Consider the following 18,202-nt stretch of genomic DNA (forward strand, 5'->3'; position numbering starts at 1 on the left):
GCAGAGGACTGTGGTGGGGTGCAGGTAGAACGGAGAGGGCAGAGACTGGGGTGGGGGAGATAGAGACTGTGTGGTGGGGAGAGACTGTGTGTGGGGAGGTATAGAGACTGGGTGAGGGGTAGAGATGTGGTGGGGTGCAGATAGAGAGACTGGGTAGAGGGGTAGAGACTGGGAGGTGGGGGTGCAGGTATAGAGACTGTGTAGAGGGGTAGAGACTAAGTGGGAGGGGCAGAGACCGTGGTGGGTGCAGAGGTTGATAGAGACTGGAGGAGGGCAGAGATTGGGGGTGGGTAATGATAGAGACTGGGTGGTGGGGTAGAGACTGTGGGTGGGGAATAAGAGAAGTAGAGGAGGAGAGACTGTGGGGGGTGAGGTAGGACTTGTAGAGGGGCAGAGACGTGAGGAGAGATGGTGGAGTGCAGATAAGGGAAAGGAGAGAGTGTGGTGGGGAGAAGAGAGACTGTGTAGAGGGGAGAGATGTGAGGACAGACTGTGGTGGGGTGCAGATATAGAGACTGTGTAGAGGGGTAGAGACTGTGTAGAGGGGTAGACTGGGTGGTGGGGTGCAGGTATAGAGACTGTGTAGAGGGGTAGAGACTGTGTGGAGGGGTAGAGACTGTGGTGGGGTGCAGATGTAGAGACTGTGTAGAGGGGTAGAGACTGTGGTGGGGTGCAGGAGGTAGAGACTGGGTGGTGGGGTAGAGACTGTGTGGTGGGTGCAAATAGTAGAGACTGTGTAGAGGGGTAGAGACGTGGTGGGGCAGGTATAGAGACTGTGTAGAGGGGTAGAGACTGTGTGGTGGGGGTAGAGACTGTGTGAGGGGCAGATAGAGACTGTGTAGAGGGGTAGAGACTGTGTGGTGGGGCAGATATAGAGACTGTGTAGAGGGTGCAGAGACTGTAGAGTACAGACTGTGTGGTGGGGTAGATATAGAGACTGTGTAGAGGGGGTAGAGACTGTGTAGAGGGTAGAGACTGTGTGGTGGGGTACAGATAGAGACTGTGGGAGGGTAGAGACGGGTGGCTGGGAGTGCAGGATAGAGACTGTGTATAGGGAGAGATGAGAGGGTAGAGACTGTGTGGAGGGTAGAGACAGTGGAGGGTGGAGGGGTAGAGACTGTGGAGGGGTAGAGACTGTGGTGGGGTGCAGTGTATAGAGACTGTGTAGAGGAGAGAGACTTGTGGTGGTGAGGTGCAAGAGATAGAGGGAAGAGACTGTGTGGAGGGGCAGGATAGAGACTGTGTAGAGGGAAGTGCAGGTAAAGACAGAGACTCGTGGAGGGGTAGAGACTTGTAGAGGGGTAGAGAGGGGGAGGGGAGAGAGACTGTGGTGGGGTGCAGGTATAGAGACTAGTGGGTGGGGTAGAGACTGTGGGGAGGGGGGAAAAGTAGAGACTGTGGTAGAGGGGTAGAGACTGTGGTGGGGTGCAGGTATAGAGAACTGTGTAGAGGTAGAGACTGGGTGGTGGGGTGCAGACTAGAGATGTGGTGGGGGGTGCAGAGACTAAAGTGGACTGGGGTGTAGGAAGTAGAGACGTGTGGAGGGTCAGAGACTGTGTGGTGGGGGTGCAGATATAGAGACTGTGTAGAGGGGTAGAGACTGGGAGGTGGGGTGCAGGTATAGAGACTGGGTAGAGGGTAGAGACCGTGTGAGGGGTAGAGAGTAGGGTGCAGATATAGAGACTGTATAGAGGGGTAGAGACTGTGGTGGGGTGCAGGTATAGAGACTGTGTGGTGGGGTAGAGACTGTGTGGTGGGGTGATAGAGACTGTGCAGGGGTAGAGACTGTGTGGGTGAAGGTAGAGACTGTGTAGTGGGGTAGAGACTGTGGGTGGGGTAGATGAGAGTAGAGACTGTGTAGAGGGGGTAGAGACTGTGTGGAGTGGTAGAGACTGTGGTGGGGTGCAGATAGAGACTGTGTAGAGGGGTAGAGACTGTGTAGAGGGGTCAGAGACTGTGTAGAGGGGCAGAATAGAGACTGTGTAGAGGGTAGAGACTGGGTGGTGGGGTGCAGGTATAGAGACTGTGTAGAAGTGTAGAGACGTGTGGAGGGGTAGAGACTGTGTGTGGGTGCAGGTAGAGACTGTGAGAGGGTGAGACTGGAGAGACTGTGTGGTGGGGTGCAGGTATAGAGACTGGGTGGTGGGGTAGAGACTGTGTGGTGGGTGCAAATATAGAGACTGTGTAGAGGGGTAGAGACTGTGGTGGGGTGCAGGTATAGAGACTGTGTAGAGGGGTAGAGACTGTGTGGTGGGGTAGAGACTGTGTGGAGGGTGCAGATATAGAGACTGTGTAGAGGGTAGAGACTGTGTGGTGGGGGTGCAGATAGAGACTGTGTAGAGGGTAGAGAGACTGTGTAGAGTTTACAGACTGTGGTGGGGGTGCCAGAATAGAGACTGTGTAGAGGGGTAGAGACTGTGTAGAGGGGTAGAGACTGTGTGGTGGGGTGCAGATATAGAGACTGTGTGGAGGGTAGAGACTGGGTGGTGTGGGGTGCAGGTATAGAGACTGTGTATAGGGGTAGAGACTGTAGAGTGGGTATGAGACTGTGTGGAGGGGTGGAGACTGTGTGGAGGGGGGTAGAGACTGTGTGGTGGGGGGCAGATATAGAGACTGTGTAGAGGGCTAGAGACTGTGGTGGTGGGGTGCAGGTATAGAGACTGTGTAGAGTGGTAGAGACTGTGTAGTGGGGTGCAGAGTATAGAGACTGTGTAGAGGGTAGAGACTGTGTAGAGAGGGGAACTGGGTGGTGGGGTGCAGGTATAGAGACTGTGAGGTGGTAGAGACTGGAGTAGAGACTGTGTAGTGGGGTAGAGACTGTGGTGGGGGTGCAGGTATAGAGACTAGTAGAGGGTAGAGACTGGGTGGGGGGTAGAGACTGTGTGGTAGGGGTGAGAGTATAGAGACTGGGTGGAGGGGAGAACTGTGTGGTGGGGTAGAGACTGTGTGGTGTGGAGTGGTAGAGACTGTGTAGAGGGGTAGAGACGTGTGGCGGGGTGCAGATATAGAGACTGGGTGAGGGGTAGAGACTGTGGTGGGTGGAGAATAGAGACTATGGAGGGGTAGAGACTGTGTGGTGGGTGCAGGTATAGAGACTGGTGGGGGGTAGAGACTGTGTGGTGGGGTGCAGATATAGAGACTGTGTAGAGGGGTAGAGACTGTGTGGTGGAGTGAGACTGTGAGAGGGGTAGAGTGGTAGAGACTGTGTAGAGGGTAGAGACTGTGGAGTAGTAGAGACTGTGGTGGGGTGCAGATATAGAGACTGTAGAGGGGTGGAGAGACTGTAGGGGTAGAGACTGTGGTGGGGTGCAGATATAGAGACTGTGTAGAGGGGTAGAGACTGTGGTGGGGTGCAGGTATAGAGACTGGGTGGAGGGGGGTAGAGACTGTGAGGGTAGAGACTGTGGGCGGGGTGCAGGTATAGAGACTGTGTGGAGGGTAGAGACTGTGTAGAGGGGTAGAGACTGTGTAGAGGGGTAGAGACTGGGTGGTGGGGTGCAGGTATAGAGACTGTGTAGAGTGGTAGAGACTGGAGGGGTAGAGACTGTGTGGTGGGGTAGAGACTGTGTGGTGGGGTGCAGATATAGAGACTGTGTAGAGGGGTAGAGACTGGGTGGAGGGGTAGAGACTGTGGTGGGGTGCAGGTATAGAGACTGGGTGGAGGGGTAGAGACTGTGTGGTGGGGTAGAGACTGTGTGGTGGGGTGGAGTGGTAGAGACTGTGTAGAGGGGTAGAGACTGTGTGGCGGGGTGCAGATATAGAGACTGGGTGGAGGGGTAGAGACTGTGTGGTGGGGTGCAGATATAGAGACTGTGTGGAGGGGTAGAGACTGTGTGGTGGGGTGCAGGTATAGAGACTGTGTGGTGGGGTAGAGACTGTGTGGTGGGGTGCAGATATAGAGACTGTGTAGAGGGGTAGAGACTGTGTGGTGGGGTAGAGACTGTGTGGTGGGGTGGAGTGGTAGAGACTGTGTAGAGGGGTAGAGACTGTGTGGAGTGGTAGAGACTGTGTGGTGGGGTGCAGATATAGAGACTGTGTAGAGGGGTAGAGACTGTGTAGAGGGGTAGAGACTGTGGTGGGGTGCAGATATAGAGACTGTGTAGAGGGGTAGAGACTGTGGTGGGGTGCAGGTATAGAGACTGGGTGGAGGGGTAGAGACTGTGTAGAGGGGTAGAGACTGTGTGGCGGGGTGCAGATATAGAGACTGTGTGGAGGGGTAGAGACTGTGTAGAGGGGTAGAGACTGTGTGGTGGGGTGCAGGTATAGAGACTGGGTGGTGGGGTAGAGACTGTGTGGTGGGGTGCAAATATAGAGACTGTATAGAGGGGTAGAGACTGTGGTGGGGTGCAGGTATAGAGACTGTGTAGAGGGGTAGAGACTGTGTGGTGGGGTAGAGACTGTGTGAGGGGTGCAGATATAGAGACTGTGTAGAGGGGTAGAGACTGTGGTGGGGTGCAGATAGAGACTGTGTAGAGGGGTAGAGACTGTGTAGAGGGGTACAGACTGTGTGGTGGGGTGCAGATATAGAGACTGTGTAGAGGGGTAGAGACTGTGTAGAGGGGTAGAGACTGTGTGGTGGGGTGCAGATATAGAGACTGTGTGGAGGGGTAGAGACTGGGTGGTGGGGTGCAGGTATAGAGACTGTGTATAGGGGTAGAGACTGTGTAGAGGGGTAGAGACTGTGTGGAGGGGTAGAGACTGTGTGGAGGGGTAGAGACTGTGTGGTGGGGTGCAGATATAGAGACTGTGTAGAGGGGTAGAGACTGTGTGGTGGGGTGCAGGTATAGAGACTGTGTAGAGGGGTAGAGACTGTGTGGTGGGGTGCAGGTATAGAGACTGTGTAGAGGGGTAGAGACTGTGTAGAGGGGTAGAGACTGGGTGGTGGGGTGCAGGTATAGAGACTGTGTAGAGTGGTAGAGACTGGAGGGGTAGAGACTGTGTGGTGGGGTAGAGACTGTGTGGTGGGGTGCAGATATAGAGACTGTGTAGAGGGGTAGAGACTGGGTGGAGGGGTAGAGACTGTGTGGTGGGGTGCAGGTATAGAGACTGGGTGGAGGGGTAGAGACTGTGTGGTGGGGTAGAGACTGTGTGGTGGGGTGGAGTGGTAGAGACTGTGTAGGAGGGGTAGAGACTGTGTGGTGGGGGCAGAATAGAGACTGGGTGGAGGGGTAGAGACTGTGTGGTGGGGTGCAGATATAGAGACTGTGTGGAGGGGTAGAGACTGTGGTGGGGTGCAGGTATAGAGACTGTGTGGTGGGGTAGAGACTGTGTGGTGGGGTGCAGATATAGAGACTGTGTAGAGGGGTAGAGACTGTGTGGTGGGGTAGAGACTGTGTGGTGGGGTGGAGTGGTAGAGACTGTGTAGAGGGGTAGAGACTGTGTGGAGTGGTAGAGACTGTGTGGTGGGGTGCAGATATAGAGACTGTGTAGAGGGGTAGAGACTGTGTAGAGGGGTAGAGACTGTGGTGGGGTGCAGATATAGAGACTGTGTAGAGGGGTAGAGACTGTGTGGTGGGGTGCAGGTATAGAGACTGGGTGGAGGGGTAGAGACTGTGTAGAGGGGTAGAGACTGTGTGGCGGGGTGCAGATATAGAGACTGTGTGGAGGGGTAGAGACTGTGTAGAGGGGTAGAGACTGTGTGGTGGGGTAGAGACTGTGTGGCGGGGTGCAGATATAGAGACTGTGTGGAGGGGTAGAGACTGTGTAGAGGGGTAGAGACTGTGTGGTGGGGGTGCAGGTATAGAGACTGGGTGGAGGGGTAGAGACTGTGTGGTGGGGTGCAGATATAGAGACTGTGTGGTGGGGTAGAGACTTTGTGGTGGGGTGCAGGTATAGAGACTGTGTGGTGGGGTAGAGACTGTGTGGTGGGGTGCAGGTATAGAGACTGTGTAGAGGGGTAGAGACTGTGGTGGGGTGCAGATATAGAGACCGTGTAGAGGGGTAGAGACTGTGTAGAGGGGTAGAGACTGTGTGGTGGGGTGCAGATATAGAGACTGTGTGGAGGGGTAGAGACTGTGTGGTGGGGTAGAGACTGTGTGGTTGGGTGGAGTGGTAGAGACTGTGTAGAGGGGTAGAGACTGTGTAGAGGGGTAGAGACTGTGTGGAGGGGTAGAGACTGTGTGGAGGGGTAGAGACTGTGTGGTGGGGTAGAGACTGTGTGGTGGGGTGCAGATATAGAGACTGTGTGGAGGGGTAGAGACTGTGTGGTGGGGTGCAGATATAGAGACTGTGTAGTGGGGTAGAGACTGTGTGGTGGGGTAGATACTGTGTGGTGGGGTAGATACTGTGTGGTGGGGTGCAGGTATAGAGAATGTGTGGTGGGGTAGAGACTGTGTGGTGGGGTGCAGGTATAGAGACTGTGTGGAGGGGTAGAGACTGTGTGGTGGGGTGCAGATATAGAGACTGTGTAGAGGGGTAGAGACTGTGTAGAGGGGTAGAGACTGTGTGGTGGGGTGCAGGTATAGAGACTGTGTAGAGGGGTAGAGACTGTGGTGGGGTGCAGATATAGAGACTGTGTAGAGGGGTAGAGACTGTGTAGAGGGGTAGAGACTGTGGTGGGGTGGAGGTGTAGAGACTGTGTAGAGGGGTAGAGACTGTGTGGAGGGGTAGAGACTGTGGTGGGGTGCAGGTATAGAGACTGTGTAGAGGGGTAGAGACTGTGTAGAGGGGTGGAGACTGTGTGGTGGGGTGCAGATTTAGAGACTGGGTAGAGGGGTAGAGACTGTGGTGGGGTGCAGGTATAGAGACTGTGTAGAGGGGTAGAGACTCTGTGGTGGGGTGCAGGTATAGAGACTGTGTGGAGGGGTAGAGACTGTGGTGGGGTGCAGATATAGAGACTGTGTGGAGGGGTAGAGACTGTGGTGGGGTGCAGGTATAGAGACTGTGTAGAGGAGTAGAGACTGGGTGGTGGGGTGCAGGTATAGAGACTGGGTGGAGGGTAGAGACTGTGTGGTGGGGTGCAGGTATAGAGACTGTGTAGAGGGGTAGAGACTGTGTGGTGGGGTGCAGGTATAGAGACTGTGTGGTGGGGTAGAGACTGTGGTGGGGTGCAGATATAGAGACTGTGTAGAGGGGTAGAGACTGTGGTGGGGTGCAGATATAGAGACTGTGTAGAGGGGTAGAGACTGTGTAGAGGGGTAGAGACTGTGGTGGGGTGCAGGTATAGAGACTGGGTGGAGGGGTAGAGACTGTGTGGTGGGGTGCAGATATAGAGACTGTGTAGAGGGGTAGAGACTGTGTGGTGGGGTGCAGGTATAGAGACTGTGTGGAGGGTAGAGACTGTGTGGTGGGGTGCAGATATAGAGACTGTGTGGAGGGGTAGAGACTGTGGTGGGGTGCAGATATAGAGACTGTGTAGAGGGGTAGAGACTGTGTGGTGGGGTGCAGATATAGAGACTGTGTAGAGGGGTAGAGACTGTGTGGTGGGGTAGAGACTGTGTGGTGGGGTGCAGATATAGAGACTGGGTGGAGGGGTAGAGACTGGGTGGAGGGGTGCAGATATAGAGACTGTGTGGTGGGGTAGAGACTGTGTAGAGGGGTAGAGACTGTGTAGAGGGGTAGAGACTCTGTGGTGGGGTAGAGACTGTGTGGTGGGGTGCAGATATAGAGACTGTGTAGAGGGGTAGAGACTGTGTGGTGGGGGTAGAGACTGTGTGGTGGGGTGGAGTGGTAGAGACTGTGTAGAGGGGTAGAGACTGTGTGGAGTGGTAGAGACTGTGTGGTGGGGTGCAGATATAGAGACTGTAGAGGGGTAGAGACTGTAGAGGGGTAGAGACTGTGGTGGGGGTGCAGATATAGAGACTGTGTAGAGGGGTAGAGACTGTGTGGTGGGGTGCAGGTATAGAGACTGGGTGGAGGGGTAGAGACTGTGTAGAGGGGTAGAGACTGTGTGGCGGGGTGCAGATATAGAGACTGTGTGGAGGGGTAGAGACTGTGTAGAGGGGTAGAGACTGTGTGGTGGGGTAGAGACTGTGTGGCGGGGTGCAGATATAGAGACTGTGTGGAGGGGTAGAGACTGTGTAGAGGGGTAGAGACTGTGTGGTGGGGTGCAGGTATAGAGACTGGGTGGAGGGGTAGAGACTGTGTGGTGGGGTGCAGATATAGAGACTGTGTGGTGGGGTAGAGACTTTGTGGTGGGGTGCAGGTATAGAGACTGTGTAGAGGGGTAGAGACTGTGGTGGGGTGCAGATATAGAGACCGTGTAGAGGGGTAGAGACTGTGGTGGGGTAGAGACTGTGTAGAGGGGTAGAGACTGTGTGGTGGGGTGCAGATATAGAGACTGTGTGGATGGGTAGAGACTGTGTGGTGGGGTAGAGACTGTGTGGTTGGGTGGAGTGGTAGAGACTGTGTAGAGGGGTAGAGACTGTGTAGAGGGGTAGAGACTGTGTGGTGGGGTAGAGACTGTGTGGTGGGGTGCAGATATAGAGACTATGTGGAGGGGTAGAGACTGTGTGGTGGGGTGCAGATATAGAGACTGTGTAGTGGGGTAGAGACTGTGTGGTGGGGTAGATACTGTGTGGTGGGGTAGATACTGTGTGGTGGGGTGCAGGTATAGAGAATGTGTGGTGGGGTAGAGACTGTGTGGTGGGGTGCAGGTATAGAGACTGTGTGGAGGGGTAGAGACTGTGTGGTGGGGTGCAGTTATAGAGACTGTGTAGAGGGGTAGAGACTGTGTAGAGGGGTAGAGACTGTGTGGTGGGGTGCAGGTATAGAGACTGTGTAGAGGGGTAGAGACTGTGGTGGGGTGCAGATATAGAGACTGTGTAGAGGGGTAGAGACTGTGTAGAGGGGTAGAGACTGTGGTGGGGTGGAGGTGTAGAGACTGTGTAGAGGGGTAGAGACTGTGTGGAGGGGTAGAGAATGTGGTGGGGTGCAGGTATAGAGACTGTGTAGAGGGGTAGAGACTGTGTAGAGGGGTAGAGACTGTGTGGTGGGGTGCAGATTTAGAGACTGGGTAGAGGGGTAGAGACTGTGGTGGGGTGCAGGTATAGAGACTGTGTAGAGGGGTAGAGACTCTGTGGTGGGGTGCAGGTATAGAGACTGTGTGGAGGGGTAGAGACCGTGGTGGGGTGCAGATATAGAGACTGTGTGGAGGGGTAGAGACTGTGGTGGGGTGCAGGTATAGAGACTGTGTAGAGGGGTAGAGACTGTGTGGTGGGGTGCAGGTATAGAGACTGTGTGGAGGGTAGAGACTGTGTGGTGGGGTGCAGATATAGAGACTGTGTGGAGGGGTAGAGACTGTGGTGGGGTGCAGATATAGAGACTGTGTAGAGGGTAGAGACTGTGTGGTGGGGTGCAGTATAGAGACTGTGTAGAGGGGTAGAGACTGTGTGGTGGGGTAGAGACTGTGTGGTGGGGTGCAGATATAGAGACTGGGTGGAGGGGTAGAGACTGGGTGGAGGGGTGCAGATATAGAGACTGTGTAGAGGGGTAGAGACTGTGTAGAGGGGTAGAGACTGTGTGGTGGGGTAGAGACTGTATGGTGGGGTAGAGACTGTTGTGGGGTGCAGGTATAGAGACTGTGTAGAGGGGTAGAGACTGGGTGGTGGGGTAGAGACTGTGTGGTGGGGTGCAGGTATAGAGACTGTGTAGAGGGGTAGAGACTGTGTGGTGGGGTAGAGACTGTGGGTTGCAGATATAGCGACTGTGTAGAGGGGTAGAGACTGTGTGGTGGGGTGCAGATATAGAGACTGTGTAGAGGGGTAGAGACTGTGTAGAGGGGTAGAGACTGTGTGGTGGGGTGCAGGTATAGAGACTTTGTATAGGGGTAGAGACTGTGTAGATGGGTAGAGACTGTGGTGGGGTGCAGGTGTAGAGACTGTGTAGAGGGGTAGAGACTGTGTGGTGGGGTGCAGATATAGAGACTGTGTGGTGGGGTGCAGGTATAGAGACTGTGTAGAGGGGTAGAGACTGTGTTGGGGTGCAGATATAGAGACTGTGTAGTGGGGTAGAGACTGTGGTGGGGTGCAGGTATAGAGACTGTGTAGAGGGGTAGAGACTGTGTGGTGGGGTGCAGGTATAGAGACTGTGTGGAGGGGTAGAGACTGTGTAGTGGGGTAGAGACTGTGGTGGGGTGCATGTATAGAGACTGTGTGGAGGGGTAGAGACTGTGGTGGGGTGCAGGTATAGAGACTTTGTATAGGGGTAGAGACTGTGTAGATGGGTAGAGACTGTGGTGGGGTGCAGGTATAGAGACTGTGTAGAGGGGTAGAGACTGTGGTGGGGTGCAGGTATAGAGACTGGGTGGTGGGGTGCAGGTATAGAGACTGTGTAGAGGGGTAGAGACTGGGTGGTGGGGTGCAGGTATAGAGACTGGGTGGTGGGGTGCAGGTATAGAGACTGTGTAGAGGGGTAGAGACTGTGTAGAGGGGTAGAGACTGTGTAGAGGGGTAGAGACTGTGTGGTGGGTGCAGGAGAGACTGTGTAGAGGGGTAGAGACTGTGTAGAGGGGTAGAGACTGTGTAGAGGGGTAGAGACTGTGTAGAGGGGTAGAGACTGTGTGGTGGGGTGCAGGTATAGAGACTGTGTAGAGGGGTAGAGACTGTGGTAGAGTGTAGAGACTGTGTGGAGGGGTAGAGACTGTGTGGTGGGGGTAGAGACTAGGGGGTGGAGACTGGGTAGAGGGGTAGAGACTGTGGGGTGGGAGACTGGGGTGAGGGGTAGAGACTGGGCGTGGAGACTGGGATAGAGGGGTAGAGACTTGGGGGTGGAGACTGGGATAGAGGGTAGCGACTTGGGGGTGGAGACTGGGATAGAGGGGTAGAGACTGGGGGTGGAGACTGGGATAGAGGGGTAGCGACTGGGGGTGGAGACTGGGGGTGAGGGGTAGCGAGACTGGGGGTGGAGACTGGGATAGAGGGGTAGAGACTGGTGGTGGAGACTGGGGATGAGGGTAGAGACTGGGCGTGGAGACTGGGATAGAGGGGTAGCGACTGGGGTGGAGACTGGATAGAGGGGTAGCGACTGGGGGTGGAGACTGGGATAGAGGGGTAGAGACTGGGGTGGAGACTGGGATAGAGGGGTAGCGACTGGGGGTGGAGACTGGGATAGAGGGGGTAGCGACTGGGGTGGAGACTGGGATAGAGGGGTAGCGACTGGGGGTGGAGACTGGAATAGAGGGGTAGCGACTGGGGGTGGAGACTGGAATAGAGGGGTAGCGACTGGGGGTGGAGACTGGGATAGAGGGGTAGAGACTGGGGGTGGAGACTGTGGTGGGCTGGAAGGGTGGAGACTGGGTAAGGGGGTACAGACTGGGTAAGGGGTACAGACTAGGTAAAGGGGTTGTCTTATTGTGTTTAAACAGATGAACAAATTGTTGTTGATTAGTTGTCTGCTAAAGTATCAGATGAATGATTCACTATGTTAATGTGTGTGTGTAGTCGGGGTCGTTCCGTAGCTACCTGGTGCAGGAGGACCTGGTCGTGACGGAGCGTGTTGATGATGTCACAGAGATGGGCTTCTATATCCGGCGGCTGTGTGAGGGGAAGGACACCTATAGGATGCAGCGCCGCAGTGACCTCACAGGTGGGTTTGTGTGTGTTACAAGTGTGTGTGTGTGTGTGTGTTGAAAGCGTGTGTGTTACTGTGTGTGTGTATGTGTGTGTGTGTTGAAAGCGTGTGTGTTACTGTGTGTGTGTCTGTGTGTGTTATAGGGTTGACCCCGACAAAAAAAAAATATTGATCGACCGAGAGTCGTCTGTTCTATCCTGTGTGTTTTAATCAACTACAGTATAGACTCATCCTGTGTTTTAATCAACTACAGTATAGACTCATCCTGTGTGTTGTAATCAACTACAGTATACAGTATAGACTCATCATGTGTTTTAATCAACTACAGTATAGGCTCATCATATGTGTGTTAATTTAATCAACAACAATATACAGTATAGACACATCCTGTGTGTTTTAATTTAATCAATTACAGTATACAGTATAGACACATCCTGTGTGTTTTAATCAACTACAGTATAGACTCACCCTGTGTTTTAATCAACTACAGTATAGACTCATCCTGTGTGTTTTAATCAACTACAGTATACACACATCCTGTGTGTTTTAATCAACTACAGTATAGACTCATCCTGTGTGTTTTAATCAACTACAGTATAGACTCATCCTGTGTGTTTTAATCAACTACAGTATAGACACATCCTGTGTGTTTTAATCAACTACAGTATAGACTCATCCTGTGTGTTTTAATTTAATCAATTACAGTATACAGTATAGACTCATCCTGTGTGTTTTAATCAACTACAGTATAGACTCATCCTGTGTGTTTTAATCAACTACAGTATAGACTCATCCTGTGTGTTTTAATCAACTACAGTATAGACTCATCCTGTGTGTTTTAATCCACCACAGTATAGACTCATCCTGTGTGTTTCAATCCACCACAGTATAGACTCATCCTGTGTGTTTTAATCAACTACAGTATAGACTCATCCTGTGTGTTTTAATCAACTACAGTATAGACTCATACTGTGTGTTTTAATCAACTACAGTATAGACTCATCCTGTGTGTTTTAATCCACCCCAGTATAGACTCATCCTGTGTGTTTTAATCAACCACAGTATAGACTCATCCTGTGTGTTTTAATCAACTACAGTATAGACTCATCCTGTGTGTTTTAATCAACCACAGTATAGACGCATCCTGTGTGTTTTAATCAACTACAGTATAGACTCATCCTGTGTGTTTTAATCAACCACAGTATAGACGCATCCTGTGTGTTTTAATCAACTACAGTATAGACTCATCCTGTGTGTTTTAATCAACTACAGTATAGACTCATCCTGTGTGTTTTAATCAACTACAGTATAGACTCATCCTGTGTGTTTTAATCAACTACAGTATAGACTCATCCTGTGTGTTTTAATCAACCACAGTATAGACTCATCCTGTGTGTTTTAATCAAATCAACTATTTCACTGAGCTGGTCTGATGCTTTCAGGGCACTGTTTGATTAAATAATTAAGACACACAAATGACTAGAGGCAGTCCAACCGCAATTGATTTGATTGGGCCAGGCCGGGCTCAGACTTGCTGCACTGTGAAAAAAATCAATATGACAGCGAGTGACTGACTAGCACCCTTTTTCTCTATCTCCTCCCTGCTGCAGCGACCGCCACAACATTTTTTAGTGATCCAATTGACATTTTAGTCATTTAGCAGACGCTCTTATCCAGAGCGACTTACAATACATTTTTCATACTGGCCCCCCCAACAGTAACACATAACATCAACAGTAACACAGAACATCAACAGTAACACAGAACATCAACAGTAACACAGAACATCAACAGTAACACAGAACATCAACAGTAACACAGAACATCAACAGTAACACAGAACATCAACAGTAACACAGAACATCAACAGTAACACAGAACATCAACAGTAACACAGAACATCAACATAACCACATAACATCAACAGTAACACAGAACATCAACATAACATCAACATATCAACATAACCACAGAACATCAACAGTAACACATAACATCAACAGTAACACAGAACATCAACAGTAAAACAGAACATCAACATAACCACAGAACATCAACATATCAACATAACCACAGAACATCAACAGTAACACATAACATCAACATAACCACAGAACATCAACAGTAAAACAGAACATCAACATAACCACAGAACATCAACATATCAACATAACCACAGAACATCAACATAACCACAGAACATCAACAGTAACACATAACATCAACAGTAACACAGAACAGTAACACAGAACATCAACATAACCACAGAACATCAACAGTAACACATAACATCAACAGTAACACATAACATCAACAGTAACACAGAACAGTAACACAGAACATCAACATAACCACAGAACATCAACAGTAACACAGAACATCAACAGTAACACATAACATCAACATAACCACAGAACATCAACATAACCACAGAACATCAACAGTAACACATAACATCAACAGTAACACAGAACATCAACATAACCACAGAACATCAACAGTAACACAGAACATCAACAGTAACACAGAACATCAACAGTAACACAGAACATCAACATAACCACAGAACATCAACAGTAACACATAACATCAACATAACCACAGAACATCAACAGTAACACAGAACATCAACAGTAACACATAACATCAACAGTAACACAGAACATCAACAGTAACACAGAACATCAACAGTAACACAGAACAGTAACACAGAACATCAACAGTAACACAGAACAGTAACACAGAACATCAACAGTAACACAGAACAGTAACACAGAACATCAACAGTAACACAGAACATCAACAGTAACACAGAACAGTAACACAGAACATCAACAGTAACACAGAACATCAACAGTAACACAGAACATCAACATAACCACAGAACATCAACATAACCACAGAACATCAACAGTAACCCAGAACATCAACAGTAACACATAACATCAACAGTAACACATAACATCAACAGTAACACATAACATCAACAGTAACACAGAACATCAACAGTAACGCAGAACATCAACAGTAACACAGAACATCAACAGTAACACAGAACATCAACAACCACAGAACATCAACAGTAACACATAACATCAACAGTAACACAGAACATCAACAGTAACACAGAACATCAACAGTAACACATAACATCAACAGTAACACAGAACATCAACATAACCACAGAACATCAACAGTAACACAGAACATCAACAGTAACACAGAACATCAACAGTAACACAGAACATCAACAGTAACACAGAACATCAACAACCACAGAACATCAACAGTAACACATAACATCAACATAACCACAGAACATCAACAGTAACACAGAACATCAACATAACCACATAACATCAACAGTAACACAGAACATCAACATAACATCAACATATCAACATAACCACAGAACATCAACATAACCACAGAACATCAACAGTAACACATAACATCAACAGTAACACAGAACATCAACAGTAACACATAACATCAACATAACCACAGAACATCAACAGTAAAACAGAACATCAACATAACCACAGAACATCAACATATCAACATAACCACAGAACATCAACATAACCACAGAACATCAACAGTAACACATAACATCAACAGTAACACATAACATCAACATAACCACAGAACATCAACAGTAACACAGAACATCACAGTAACACATAACATCAACATAACCACAGAACATCAACATAACCACAGAACATCAACAGTAACACATAACATCAACAGTAACACAGAACATCAACATAACCACAGAACATCAACAGTAACACAGAACATCAACAGTAACACAGAACATCAACATAACCACAGAACATCAACAGTAACACAGAACATCAACATAACCACAGAACATCAACAGTAACACAGAACATCAACAGTAACACAGAACATCAACATAACCACAGAACATCAACAGTAACACATAACATCAACATAACCACAGAACATCAACATAACCACAGAACATCAACAGTAACACAGAACATCAACAGTAACACAGAACATCAACAGTAACACAGAACATCAACAGTAACACAGAACATCAACAGTAACACAGAACATCAACAGTAACACAGAACAGTAACACAGAACAGTAACACAGAACAGTAACACAGAACATCAACAGTAACACAGAACATCAACAGTAACACAGAACAGTAACACATAACATCAACAGTAACACAGAACAGTAACACAGAACATCAACAGTAACACAGAACATCAACAGTAACACAGAACATCAACAGTAACACAGAACATCAACAGTGTTTATCGCGCTGTCCGTGTTGCTGAAGCTGCAACATAATTACAGCCATTTCTGACTGAAAAGTTATGTTACCGAAATCCCTCATTTGTTTAGAAAAAACATTCCCTATTCCCTCAACCATTGCTTTCTTTACGTGAAACATGTATGCATCACATGCACGTGACCGATAGGGCCTGACCTATAGCATATCATAACCACATCAATAAATATTCAGTGGCAGGGACTGGGAGACTAGTCAGGATCAAGGGAAAGATGAACGGAGCAAAGTACAGAGAGATCCTTGATGATTAAGTCTCCCGAGTGGCGCAGTGGTCTAAGGCACTGCATCGCAGTGCTAGCTGTGCCACTAGAGATCCTGGTTCGAATCCAGGCTCTGTCGTAGCTGGCCGTGACCGGGAGACCCATGGGGCGGCGCACAATTGGCCCAGCGTCGTCCAGGGTAGGGGAGGGAATGGCCGGCAGGGATGCATCTCAGTTGGTAGACCAATGCCAGGGTTGTGGGTTCGATTCCCACGGGGGGCCAGTATGAAAAAAATAAAAAATAATGCACTCACTAACTGTAAGTCGCTCTGGAGAAGAGCGTCTGCTAAATGACTAAAATGTAAGTTGGGTTTCCTCTCTCCTCACTTTTCTTAGACAATAAGGGCTGTTTTCCCGTCTCTTTCTGCATTGTTCTCAACACCAATATGCTGGTTAACTTTGCTATTATGCACATAGCAACATGGTCTAGGAAAAGGCGCCAATTAGACAGCGCACTGATGTTTCAGAACCACAGACAGCGACCGCTATCAAACCTGGAGAAAGCGCATTTGTTATAAAATAATATTATTTGTATTAGTGTTGCACCATTGTCCTTAACCATGTACAATTTCAGTAGCAGATGTCTTAGTGATGGACTGTGCCATCCCCACGGCCTCCACAATGGATCAGTCCACTCAGACAGGCTCCAATCAGACAGGTGTCTTGTACACCATGAACATGTATTTTTGTTTGCTACTGCTCGACTAAAGAAATCTGGGTCGACCAACAGTCTATCGACCAACAGCCCATCGACCTAACAATTGACCAGTCGACTAATTGGGGTCAGCCATAGATTAACTACACATCCCTAACCTGTGTGTGTATAGATTGTTGTTGTACTTGGACCTGTTCTTGTTGGTCTAATCTCTCTCTCTCTTTTCTCTCGCCCTCTCTCCCTCGCTATTCTCTCTCTCTCTCTCTCTCTCTCTCTCTCTCTCTCTCTCTCTCTCTCTCTCTCTCTCTGTCTCTCTGTCTCTCTGTCTCTCTGTCTCTCTGTCTCTCTGTCTCTCTGTCTCTCTGTCTCTCTGTCTCTCTGTCTCTGTCTCTGTCTCTGTCTCTGTCTCTGTCTCTGTCTCTGTCTCTGTCTCTCTCTCTGTCTCTCTCTCTGTCTCTCTCTCTGTCTCTCTCTGTCTCTCTCTGTCTCTCTCTCTGTCTCTCTCTGTCTCTCTCTGTCTCTCTCTGTCTCTCTCTGTCTCTCTCTCTCTCTCTCTCTCTCTGTCTCTCTCTGTCTCTCTGTCTCTCTCTGTCTCTCTCTGTCTCTCTCTGTCTCTCTCTGTCTCTCTGTCTCTCTCTGTCTCTCTCTCTCACTCTCTGTCTCTCTCTCTCACTCTCTCACTCTCTCTCTCTCTCTCTGTCTCTCTCTCTCTCTCTCTCTCTCTCTCTCTGTCTCTCTCTCTCACTCTCACTCTCTCCCTCTCTCTCTCTCATTCTCTCTCTCTCTCTCTCTCTCTCTCGCTCTCTGTCTCTCTCTCTAGGAGGAGGGATTCATAAGCGTTCGGTAGAGGAGTGTTTCACCATCCGTCACTTTGAGAACACCTTCGTCACCGAGACCAAGATCTGCAAGGCCTAATGGGAGAACACCCAAACACATTGAGTGAGGCATAGAGGGAGAGTGAGGCATAGAGGGAGAGTGAGGCATAGAGGGAGAGTGAGGCATAGAGGGAGAGTGAGGCATAGAGGGAGAGTGAGGCATAGAGGGAGAGTGAGGCATAGAAGGAGAGTGAGGCATAGAGGGAGAGTGAGGCATAGAGGGAGAGTGAGGCATAGAGGGAGAGTGAGGGATAGAGGGAGAGAGAGGGATAGAGATATAAGGAGGGAGTGAATGTGGTAGTAGAGAGAATTTTATATGAAACCCTAAATGTAATGTTTCCCTGCTTCATCCCACTGAAGACTTCCAATGATCTGTTTTGTTTCTATGATTATAGTGTTAACCCCTCCACTATGTCACCATTAACCTTTACCCTCTGACCCCAGTCTACAGAACCCATCCTCAGCTAGTCCATAACCTGGTTGTGCTAGCTGTCCTCGTCTGGCCTGCTGACTGTTAGGCTGCATTCACACAGGCAGACCAATTCTGATCTATTTTCACTAATTGGTATT

At 49.7% G+C, this 18,202-nt stretch overlaps 1 protein-coding gene across 1 annotated transcript in view; it reads left to right on the forward strand.

Moving 5' to 3' along the window:
* Positions 1–17,791, forward strand: part of LOC123484171 (integral membrane protein 2A-like) — a 41,716-nt gene extending 23,925 nt beyond the window's left edge. Inside the window, exons 5-6 of the mRNA XM_045214181.1 lie at positions 11,379–11,523; positions 17,578–17,791. Coding sequence (XP_045070116.1) covers positions 11,379–11,523; positions 17,578–17,672 — 240 coding nt within the window. The 3' untranslated portion in view covers positions 17,673–17,791. The remainder of the gene's footprint in view (positions 1–11,378; positions 11,524–17,577) is intronic.
* Positions 17,792–18,202: the final 411 nt, after the last annotated feature.

The sequence above is a fragment of the Coregonus clupeaformis genome, unplaced genomic scaffold (assembly GCF_020615455.1).
Source record: "Coregonus clupeaformis isolate EN_2021a unplaced genomic scaffold, ASM2061545v1 scaf0210, whole genome shotgun sequence".
NCBI lineage: Eukaryota > Metazoa > Chordata > Actinopteri > Salmoniformes > Salmonidae > Coregonus > Coregonus clupeaformis.